Source organism: Rutilus rutilus (assembly GCF_951802725.1).
Source record: "Rutilus rutilus genome assembly, chromosome: 20".
In the NCBI taxonomy this organism is placed as follows: domain Eukaryota; kingdom Metazoa; phylum Chordata; class Actinopteri; order Cypriniformes; family Leuciscidae; genus Rutilus; species Rutilus rutilus.
In genome coordinates this window covers 19,667,941-19,680,730 of record NC_140225.1, presented here as the reverse complement: position 1 = coordinate 19,680,730, position 12,790 = coordinate 19,667,941, and the positions used below count along the sequence as shown (strand labels likewise).

General features: G+C 38.9%; 1 protein-coding gene across 1 annotated transcript in view; it reads right to left on the bottom strand.

Moving 5' to 3' along the window:
• Window positions 1–9,412: 9,412 nt before the first annotated feature.
• tasp1 (taspase, threonine aspartase, 1) overlaps window positions 9,413–12,790 on the bottom strand; it is a 33,711-nt gene continuing 30,333 nt past the window's right edge. Inside the window, exon 14 of the mRNA XM_084391153.1 lies at window positions 9,413–11,376. Within this exon, the coding sequence (XP_084247279.1) occupies window positions 11,284–11,376 (93 nt within the window). The 3' untranslated portion in view covers window positions 9,413–11,283. The remainder of the gene's footprint in view (window positions 11,377–12,790) is intronic.

Here is a 12,790-nt window from a genome sequence, read left to right as displayed (position 1 = left end):
GTTTGACTGAAGCTGAATCCATGTAACACAATATTCTGAGAAATGACAAATGATTGTATCTTTATTTCTCTAAAGAAAGTACATTGTACATTGACCATGTTAATACTGAATAAACATATTTTAAAAAATGCAGGCCTAAAATTGGAAACGCACTACAGTAAATACATGAAATACATTAATCTACAAAACTACTACATTCTATGTACAAATTAAAGCTCTGTTATGTTCATATTTACAATGATTTGCAATTGATATATTTACAATGAGTCCTAAAGTTTCCTAAAGGTCATAAAGTAAAAAAAAAAAAAAAAAAAGTATTGTATTCTACAGTATAAAATCCAATACAATCTATTCAACATTACAATAATATTTTCCCAGCATACACAGATCCATGAATAATTGATGAAGTTGCATAAATAAAATTATAATGTTTTATCATATCTGGAGTTTTCTACTCCAAATAAAAAATGTCTGATTTGTGAACGAGTCATTCTTTTGTTTTTGGATCTTTTCAATGAATCAATATAAATATAATAATAATATTTAAATATAAATATATACATATACATACATACATACATATATACATATATATATATACAAACACACACACATATACATACACTCACCTAAAGGATTATTAGGAACACCTGTTCAATTTCTCATTAATGCAATTATCTAATCAACCAATCACATGGCAGTTGCTTCAATGCATTTAGGGGTGTGGTCCTGGTCAAGACAATCTCCTGAACTCCAAACTGAATGTCAGAATGGGAAAGAAAGGTGATTTAAGCAATTTTGAGCGTGGCATGGTTGTTGGTGCCAGACGGGCCGGTCTGAGTATTTCACAATCTGCTCAGTTACTGGGATTTTCACGCACAACCATTTCTAGGGTTTACAAAGAATGGTGTGAAAAGGGAAAAACATCCAGTATCCGGCAGTCCTGTGGGTGAAAATGCCTTGTTGATGCTAGAGGTCAGAGGAGAATGGGCCGAGGTATGCAACAAAGCATTTGTGAAGCCACAACACGCACAACCTTGAGGCGGATGGGCTACAACAGCAGAAGACCCCACCGGGTACCTCTCATCTCCACTACAAATAGGAAAAAGAGGCTACAATTTGCACGAGCTCACCAAAATTGGACAGTTGAAGACTGGAAAAATGTTGCCTGGTCTGATGAGTCTCGATTTCTGTTGAGACATTCAGATGGTAGAGTCAGAATTTGGCGTAAACAGAATGAGAACATGGATCCATCATGCCTTGTTGCCACTGTGCAGGCTGGTGGTGGTGGTGTAATGGTGTGGGGGATGTTTTCTTGGCACACTTTAGGCCCCTTAGTGCCAATTGGGCATCGTTTAAATGCCACGGCCTACCTGAGCATTGTTTCTGACCATGTCCATCCCTTTATGACCACCATGTACCCATCCTCTGATGGCTACTTCCAGCAGGATAATGCACCATGTCACAAAGCTCGAATCATTTCAAATTGGTTTCTTGAACATGACAATGAGTTCACTGTACTAAAATGGCCCCCACAGTCACCAGATCTCAACCCAATAGAGCATCTTTCGGGATGTGGTGGAACGGGAGCTTCGTGCCCTGGATGTGCATCCCACAAATCTCCATCAACTGCAAGATGCTATCCTATCAATATGGGCCAACATTTCTAAAGAATGCTTTCAGCACCTTGTTGAATCAATGCCACGTAGAATTAAAGCTTTTGGGAGACAATAACTTCATTTATCATTATATATATATATATATATATATATATATATATATATATATATATACATAAATAAATAAATAAATAAATAAATAAATATATTTATTTATGTATTTATTTTTTGTTTGTTTCTTTTTTAAGCTAAAAAGCCAAAAGTAATTCTATGATTGCAGAAAAAAAAAGCTCAGGCCCAAAATTTTGCAATGATGCAGAACCACTATTTGGCTTTAAGAATTCCCACAGTGCAGCTGGCCAACCTTCTTCTCATGTTATTCGCCCTCCTCCGATGAGAGGTGTAGAGTTGTGGTTTCAAGCGAGGCTGTTTTTAGACCAAATCCAATTCGCTTTTGCACTCTTTCTCTCAGCGCTGGCACTTTATGGGTGGTGTAGCACATTTCAGGAAGTGTCTGGCCCGCAATGCCGCAAGGGCTGCGGCTGCTTGGCTGGCTTAATTAGAAGGAAGCCTGTGCTGCGTGGAACCTGGAATAGATGACCTATACTGCCAGGTCACTGTTTGGCGAGCACTAGCTCCAATGCATGGGCTGCAGTGAATGGCGTATTAGCTGGCCCGATGCCTGACCTAGAGAGGGCTTGTTGGCACAGGGTGCACAGAAACTGGGGGAGGGGTTGGGAATGAGGGGCACGCAGCTGAACAAACAAGTCAAGTAGCTGACAAACACCATAAAGGGCTCTGGGGCTCAGATTAACCCTTGCAAGGGTTTGTCCATACAAGAACAAATAAAGGTGGCTGAAAATGCACACATGACATTATGACCTTAGCCGTGACCTTTGCCTTTCACCTCACAACACTCCACAAGTGTGCGACGTTACAGATAACAAGATAGGAATATGGAAAAACAGCTTTTGATTTGCTTTTAAAAATTATGCTGTTACATTTTTTTAACCTTTTGGAAGTGTTTTGTCAATCAATCGATTTTAATTACATAAATCAATATTTGCTAAAGTGCCCCAATTATGTTTATTTTTTTAATATTCCCTTTCATGCAGTGTGTAATATAACTGTTTGTCAATGTAAAAGTTCTGCAAAGTTGTAAAGCCGAAAGTGCATGATAAATGAAGTTATTGTCTCCCAAAAGAAAGAATCAAATCTGAACCACCTAATCGAGTCGTTTGTTGAATCCCACTGCGTTTCGGTCACACGTCACTAGATAACACATTTGCATAAATGTCCTGCCAATGTTCTACGTTGTCTGCCAGCGAACAACTTGACCCACCCTTCAACAGGGATTCGCAAAACGCTTGCTCTTGAAAGATGGGTCAGTACCCAGTTTATTTGGACCAGCGTACTCCTCAGAATCACAACCTGTAAATATGATTAATTATTGATGTATATATTGTGTACGTTTCCGGCTAACCGGCTAACTCACGTTATTACTGTCTTACTGAAATAGTTAATGCTGTGGGCCACTGTTACCTAAAATGGTGTCTATTAATGCAGATTGTCTTTTGTTCTTACAACTTTGAGTAATGATAGATTAAGCAAGATTTGTTTTACAAACTTTAATGTTACATCAGTCATTTCTGTTAGTGCTCAGCTAACACATGCACTGCTATTGATACAGTTCCCGCATGTGCACTGCAATAAATTAGAAATATACACATCGGTTTGTTGATGGACATACACTTGTTGCTGATGCTGATGGTGAGGAATTACAGTTGCAACGTAATTGTATGACTGTATGAGTGTATGACTGAGAAACGTCCAGAGGTTTGGGTTGAATAACTAGTTCTTCCAACGTTTCATCATCAGACTCATGCTCGGATTGATATAATATAATCAATGCCATCATTACCGTCTTTACAGTGTTATACAATCGCTGAGCTTTAGAGAGCCTCCGGAGCTGAAGTTCAGTTATGGTAATGGGCGTTTTGTTTCCGAAAAGTGCTGTAATCAGTAGACCAATCGTAACAGACTGGGCCATCTGGCCAATCAGAGCAGAGTAGTAAAGGAGGGATTTAGAGAGACTTAATCATCCAACGAGTCAATCATTGAAAAATGTGGTGATGTGCAATTTTATATTATGAGAAAATTAAAGTGTTTTTTTTTACCTTTGATGCATGTAAACCTGTTGAAGGAGACCCCCAAAACAAAATTAAGAGCCTTTAAAATAGCATAATAGGGGCACTTTAAGAATAAATACCCAAATAGAGAATTCAAAAACATTATTGTGACAAACTAAAGATCTGGATAGACAAAAAGTGGTTTCCTTTCGAACACTGGGTCTTGGATTAACGCTATGGGGAATGGCCTCAAAGTGTGACCAGTGTCTGAAGCACTTGTGAAAACACACCAAATAATATTGGCCGACGACAGTCCATGATGTCATAAAGCGCCCATGAGTAGAAGAGGGGGCCTGTGATACACGTCATCAACTTTTTTGTCTTCAGGAGCCGTTTGTAAATAGCGTGTGTGAAGGCAATCTAAAGGAGAATCCAGTCAAGCGTTTCAGGAAGTGTGTGCCTCCCTGTCCCAGGTTTTTGAGACCTGAGGACACACACGACTTGTGCGTTTCATGCTTGGGTGAGGAGCACAATTTGTTCAGTACCCGAGGGTTCTGAATGCTTCCATTGTGACAAGTTGAGAAACGGGAAATCGATCGCGGCCGACCTGACGACCGATTCCTGTAAGGCCATAATCGCCCCTCCCACCATGAGCCTTCCGCTTTTTCCAGAACTCCACGCAGAGGTGGAGAAGTTGTGGAAGAAACCATATTCAGCCGTATTCATCCACTCCATCATGCAAATTATGCAACTGTAGAGGGTTTGAACGAGCAAGGGTATGTGAGGATGCCCCCCGTTGAAGAGACGCGAGTCATACTCTTTAGAGGCCATTATAGACCTCCGGCAGGGCATATGTGGCAGCAGGTCAGGCTGGTGGAGTATTGCATACTATGGCCATTAAGCATGACTACAAGATGGATCTGCTGAGAGATCTGGATCAGGGGCAAGGATTGTCTCCTGATGAGGTCGCTGAACTGCGCCGCACCACATATTTGACTCAACTTATGATCTGCCCTTTATGTTGAGCATATTCACTCATAGTAAGGCAGGCAATCCCTCAGCATGGTGGAGTGGGTATTTGCACCCCATAGCATCAATGCAAGACACAGTGTTGAGTTCCACTTCGAAAGGGAACGTCTCAGGTTACGACTGTATCCATGGTTCCCTGAGTAGCGCTGAGAAACGCTGCATCTCGTTGCCATGCTTGGGCTTGCCTGCATGTCTGCTTCAGGTAAATAAAGTTGATGACATGCATCATAGGCGCCGTCTTATACTCACGGGCGCTCCGCTAATGATGTCATGGACTGTCATCAGCCAAATAATATTTGGCGTTTTCACACGTGCTTCAGACACCAGTCACGCTGAGGGCGTTCCCCATAGCGTCAATTCAAGACACAGTGTCTCGTTCCCCTTTTCAGAAAACCATGGCTACAGTCGTAACCTGAGACGGTTTAGAAGTCAATATATTCAACATGACATCATGACTTTGCGTAAACATACACGCCACTTTCAAGTCAAGTGGCGTGTTATCTATACGCATTTTGAGCTATCCGCGTGTATGTCCACGCCGTCATCTTCCGCGTGTATGTCTACGCCGTTAAATGTCCGAGTGATTCCGCGTGTATGTCTACGCCGTTAAATGTCCGAGCGAAACGAAGCAAAATGTAAATCTACATCTGGGGAGCGATATTTTTTTACTAGGATGGTAGGGGAAGACTCATAAATGGTATTAACCCCAGTGACGGGTAGGTTTAGGGACGGGGTTGGGGTAAGTCATATATATTTATATAGAGAGTAATGTAACGTTAAGTCAACGGCGTTGATAAACACGCTGAAAAACGATTATGCGTGTTGATAGCACGCCAAAAATGGAAATACGAATTGGCGTGTCATACATACGCCATTTCATGAGATCAGTCTGATATATTATTAGTTTTCACTATGTTTTTAGGTATATAATACAATGTTATATAAAACAGGCAAATGTTACATGAATAGACTCTAAAATCCTTCAGAATATAGATAGGAATAAAACTGGAAAATTTGGTTTATGTAAGTGCTACTGACGTGGAGATTTCTGGCTCAGTGCAGGAGAAAAAATAAATATTTTTGAGCTGAAAATCTACAAACTGAACTCTACAGATGCAAATAGATAAATTGTAATTATGCAATCAATTGGTTATTGTTATAGAAAAGTTATAAGTTATAGAAAAGAAATGGCCTAAAATAAAAAAAATGACCTGTGCCTGAAATAATGTGTGTATAATTGTAATGTGATGAAAAAAATTAAGTTAACACATTGAACTGACAGCACTAATTTTGACTTGTAATATACATACTTAGATTCCTTTTTTCACAACCACTCTGAAATAAGAAAGTGTTCCACCATCATCAACAAAAAAGTAAACTAGTCAGAGAAGAAAGTTATGGCCCCTTACTTCTGTTCAGCACTGAAAGGGTGTCTGTCTGCTATTTCCAGCACAGAATGACCTTGTGTGACATGAGCAGTGGAAGACGACCTGTAAGGCTCTGTGAACGTGACTGTGTCTCTGTACACACATCAGTTCATATATGGTGCAATAAAACAATATATATGGGTAATAATATGGGTGGTAGAAGTAGCTACCTGTTGTGTGAGCTGGTCTGAGCAGAAAGACACAAGCCACATGGCAGAGATTCACTCTGACAGGAGAGCTCAGCATGTGTGGACAGCAGGCCGAGCGGGGCGACGGGTGCAGGCTTTGATCTTCACTCGCATTGCCGTCTGTTCTGCGTTTTAGGGCTGCTGAGCGCGAGGCATCGGATACATCTTGAATGTCCTGTGCCCCTGCCACCTCTTAAAGACCAAGTATCTCTTTTCAAAGCTGAAGGGGCCCTCTGAAACCCCACTGCCACAACCTCACAAATAACATTACGGTGTGCACGGCATAAAAGTGCCACTGAATTGGAGGACTGAAATGGAAAGTGACACAGGGAATGTGCTTGTGTTAAGGGTTAAGGGTCCAAGGTGAGCTGTATTATTTTGTAATATGTGTTTGATCATGCTGTGAAGAGCAACAGGTGGAGGACGTCTTCTCAAGAGCACAACACGTCTACCATCCTTTAAGTGTGAGTGACATTTAAGTTTGATGAATTATATGCAATGAACAATAAAATCAACACCCACTATCAAACACATTTCTTAAAGAAAATCTAATTGCTTTTCAGTTCATTTTAAGAAATCTAATATTTTTCAATTTGTGTACATTTGACAGTACATGTCCTACTTTGGTCTGTTTTTCACCCACAACGTCAATTGTTTTTCATGTAAAGTTGTCTTTAATAATATTAATCATAATCCTGAATAATATGCAATATGAGTTATGAATAAAAAGGAACTGGTTTGGTGAGCGGAGCCTTACTGAATTCTGAGACAATAAAGTTCCACCTGTTGCATTTTTTTTTTTTTATGTGACATTTCCATTTCGTTTTCAATTTGTTCCAGAAGGTTGTATAAAATGTAAACCTTTTGTGTTATGTACTGCACCTGCTCTCTGATGAATTGGGTATTTGTTGCTTAAAAATATATATATATAAAATGTCAAAACAAGGGTTTGCAAAAAAAAAAATTCTTTATATATATATATATATATATATATATACATATACATACACACACACACACACTAATATATAATAGTAAGTATATATAAAGAATTTTTTTTGCAAACCCTTGTTTTGACATTTTATATATATACTTTTTAAGCAACAAATACCCAATTCATCAGAGAGCAGGTGCAGTACATAACACAAAAGGTATATATGTTTCATTATTACTGTTGTAGCGATTTTTCTTATTCAATTTACCTACAATATTGTTGTAAAAAGTCAATATTATACCAAACACTCCATTAAAGACAGATGCAATTATTGTCCTTAATGGAAATCGCACAAAGGACTAAATGAGTCTGTTCCAAAAAATTAAAGGAGGAGATGGTGAAAGATGGTGGTGAAAAAGAAAAAGGTGGTGAAAGAAACCAAACGTCAATGTGGCTCTGACCACGAACGCATATAAATCCACAGACACCATGTAGGACAAATTTCAGGACAACATTTAGGATAGCCACAGAATATGGATCTTAAAGGAAAACACTATTAACTTAAACCTTCCAAACACTGTCTACAAAACACCATCATTCTGTAATCTGACATCAAACAAAGACACATTTACCCCCCGTTTCTCCAGCTTCTCTGGAGAGCTTCTATTTTCACCTCTGGGTTATTGTCAAGTGTGTAATTTATTTCTAGACTATAAATCTTTGGCAGGCCACAGTTAAGATTATAAGATATGTGGGGAGTAGAAAAGGCAGGGGGAAGACAAGGATAGAACTTGTGCTGTCTGTTAGAGCCTCAAAAACAAATATGATTCTACAAATAGAGCAGTGTTTTTGTCTGGAACTCCACAAGCGCTCATGGAGACTAAACAAAAGAGTGAGAACAGTAGGCCTCCAGATAAAGATAAAACAACAGACTGTAGACAATACATTTCAACACGGCCAAAAAATAAATCAAACAATGTCCCTTTAACATAAGAGGCATTCAAATGGTTCAGCATTCAATCAACACAGTGACTGGAAAGAGGAACAAAAAGAGATATCAGTCCACTTCTAATGCAAGAGACAGTGTAAATGCAACAAGAATTCAGCTGATTTTCCACTTAGTTCCCGTTTGGTGACTTAGAACATTAACCACAGTTCCATACCCGTGTTGACGTATTTCCTATTGAAACAGGAAGCTTGGGCGGGACTTACAGAAGTGCTAACCAATAGGCTTGAGTTACGTTATAGTCGTGAACCATGATTTGAAACTCGCTACTCTGCAGCAGGTGGCGTTATGAGTGAGGGACATTTCATTGGATGAAAATTTAGTGGAGGATAAATCATCTAAATTACTGACCTTCTCAGAAGAGAAATGCATATCTCTGCTAAAATATCTTGGCTGCATCTGAAAACGCATACTACTAGTAGGTGAAAAACAGTATGTGACAAAAGAAGCGTGTCAAAATTGACAGTACTTTACAGTAGCAAAACATACCTGGATGAACTACTACTTCCGGCGAGAATTTGAAGTGAGCAATACGATGGACACTTTACTATCCCATGAGGCCACGGGAGAGGATTTGTGAACGGCAGTGAAGCGACGCAACTGACGCTGGTAGGTCACATGATGACATTGACAACATGGTGAATGTAGTACATCCAGATTACATTCACACTACACGTATAGTACATACTTTTTTAGCACTCAAAGTACCTACTCAAGAGACGCTCAAGAGAACTCATTTCGGACGCATCCCTTGAGTTACACGTACACCTAGTAATTGATTTGTCTTTCTGGCTAAGCTGACACAAAAACTAGGGATTTTTTTTTCTCTCTCTCAAAAACATCAGAGTTCAAGCTAAGTGTATCTGAAGTTTGTTTGATTTTATACTCAAATGGCAAGAAAAGGCTGGATATACGATCTCAACGTGACAGCCACAATAATAGGGCAGCCCATTTTATGTAAAATAAAACCGTTTTTTAGTCTATATTGATACATGACTTATTTCTTAGTGCCCAACTTTTATATGTACTAAGTAAAAGGAGATAGTCAATTAAATGAATCAATCAATCGACACTTAGAACTGCACGTCATATCTCAGTTTTATTGAGCATTACGATAGCAAGAGGTTAGTACAATCTGCTGCTGGAAACGTTCACAGACACTTCATAATAAATGCAGGGTCAAGTAAAACTAAAATAAGCATATATATATCATACATTTTTATAGTAATGCAAGAATGTTAAGTAAAGAAAAGTTCTCAACTGCAGAACTTGAAATAATAGCCCTGCCAAAAACCCCTCATCAATGTAATAACCGTCAACACATTTGATTCAGTGTAATTTATAAATACATTTTAGAGATCCTCTCATTTTTCTGCCATTATAAAATACAGACCTAAAATATACTTTGCATTTTCAAAGATGGACTAACAGTCATTTTTTTTTAGCTTGGGGGGGGGGGGGGTCTCATCTCCTGAGCACTACACATGGCATTAGAAAACACACAAAGCTGTTGACATGTTAATACAGCTTAAACACAGAAGTGCACTATGCAGCTTTCAAATAAGGTCAAGTGAACTCAAAGTACGCAAAAGAAATGCATACTTCCAAAACATGCGCCATGTTCTTAGTACACACGAGCAGTGCAGTTAGTCAGAGTAGTGCACTTATTTAGTAAGACGCTGAGCAAAAGTGCGTGTGCATCTAGTCTCATCAGAAGATCTTTCTATGATCCTACTGCCATCAACTTTGTGGTGAAAGTGTAACAACCACGATTCAACACATTTTCAACAGTGCATATCATTAGATTTGAGAATAGTCCCACTCTTTAAATGAATAGTTCACTTGAAAATAGATTTCTCCCATTTACTCGCAGTCACGTCATTCCGATCGAAAGTTGGATTTCAGAAGAATAGTCAGGTCGCTCTTTTCTATGCAATTTCTTTAAGGTAAAATGGACATAAAAGCACCAAAATATCACGTGACTCGTGCATGAGTTCAGTAAGAGTTCTAAAGACTCAAGTCAAATGGACCATTTTTATGATACTTTGAATCTTTGCAATATTTTAAAGCTTACTAAATGAAAACAATGACAAGGACACTCTTGTGTTCTGCAGAAGAAAGTAAGCTGTACAGGTTTGGAATGACATGAGAGTGAGTAAACGACAAATTTTATTCTGAGCTGCTATACCTAGCTTTAAAAAAGTCAAATGAAAAGGCAATTCTTGCAAATTTCAAAAAGGATTTTATCCTGTATTCCACGCTGCGTACGCATTTGCGACTCAACCAGACTCACATCAAGCACACGTGTCAAATATCTCCACTCAGACCAGAAACGTTCAGACCTATAATATGAATGACTAAACTGAACTTTTGCACAAAACAAGCATCTTATCTATATATAAAACATAATAGTAAAAGTAATATTAAACATCAAGTAAGCCGTTTACATTAATGGCCACCCTGTTTCAACAACCCTTAGCTTATTTACAACGAAAAGGACGGTGCATATTGTTTAAGAGAGGAATAGAAATGGAGCATCAAGTCTTGTCCAGCACATACTAGAAGCTGAGTTTCTTGGAAGCCCACTAAAACCAGAGCAGTGCACTAGTCCTGAAGTGCACTTGGCATGTCCTTTTCTTAGCAGACGCCTTAGGCAAATTACCCTGCTAACCCTGTCCCCCTCTCAAGTGACAGTAAAACAGATGACACTGTCTATGCTATGCCCATGAATGGAACGCAAAAGTAGCATGGTATGTTTTAGAAAAGGAAATTGTGAATAAATGAATAAATGTTTTTATATCTGTGCAATAAAGAAAAGATGGAAGAAAAGACATATTGCAACCTTTTTGTCCCTTTATAATTGTGTCCTACGATGACACAACATCAAGCTCTTTGCTATAAAGATCCCGCTGACATATTGCTGCAGAAATAGAGGATGATTTCACACCGCTTCAGTCACTCGCGGTCCCGAGTCGACAGACTCCACCTTCGATTGCCAGAGACTGTCCGGCCACCGCCCCAGGAGGAAGTCTGGATATGTGAGTCTGGCAAACAGAGAGAGAGAGAAAGTGTTTACAGAGTCAAGTGTGAGTGTGGTGGAGAAGCACACAGCTGTTAAATAGTGGGAGTGAGGTGTCCTCATTGCAATCAAAGGCAGCTGCCGCCCACCCGCCTCGGGCACATACCCTGGTCCCGCTCTCAGTCGGGCAACGATAAGCGGCCCCCTGAGAGCCAGAACCATGTGTGAAGGTATCATCCCAGGGTGCCTCGGGCCACCTGTTGGAAGCACTGGTTCATGGCGGGACAACACGCATAGGGTGACAAGTCAGTGGAAAACTGTGACCCCTTTCAGCACATCCATGTGTGTCAGTTATGCTATGATAGTGATCCATATCTCACTCACACAGTCTATGTGACCTCCAGCACAAGCTCAGGCAGATTACTAGCAAGCTAGAAGACAATACCTCAAAACTAACTAAAATAACTAAAACTAAACAATGGGACATCACATACAAACACAAGCAAACATCTACTCTGAGAAAAGATAAAAGTAATGATAAATCCATCAAACAAAATAAAGTAAATAATGAAATTACAAAATAAATGTAAATAAAAGTATGACATAATTAAAATACAGGGCCCTATCATTTCTGTAACGCAGAAAAAACTGATGGAATGACGGAATCCAGTAACAAAAATTGGATTTACAGTATAACACAGGATGTCTCAAATTGAGCACATTTTGGATGAATAAATCGAGAAAAATTAAAATGGGAAAATAAAATGGAAATTAAAAACAATTTTGAAATAAATAAATAAATAAAAAACAGGTGCACTAAAATATAAATAAATATAAATGATGTAAATACAATAAATGGCCGAAATGGTACTGAACCCATGCCTCTACATAAAAGACGACTGTTGATTTATTGTATTATTGGTTAAAAAAAAAAAAAAAAAATTGAACTTGTTTCCAACAATCTAGTGTAAATTGGAGTCCACACAACAACCCCAACTGAAACATTGTGTTTTACAAAAGGCGTAGCTTGTCGGAGCAATAATGCCACAGAACTTTGGGTGACGCGAATTTGAGTCCCAGCTCGTGATTCCCCTATAACTTCCTGTCTATCCTCAACCGTCCTATCAAATAAAGTAAAAAAAGCCCCAAAATATCTTAAAAAAAGCTTAGCTTTGAATCTAGATGAGTAACAGGCATAGAACACTAACTTTCTAATATGTTTCTGCTAATCGCTAACACACACATGTAACAAACACATTCAGACATTACTGCAAAGGATTAGGGGAACTAGAAAACAAGGGGAATCATAACACAACTTTTCACATTTTTCTTGCTACCCCATGGAACGTTATTCCAATGTTGTTTCCATATAGAGATAAAGCATTCCTTTATACATGCCCATTACATTCATTTGTGCAATAACATGGCCCAAATATTCT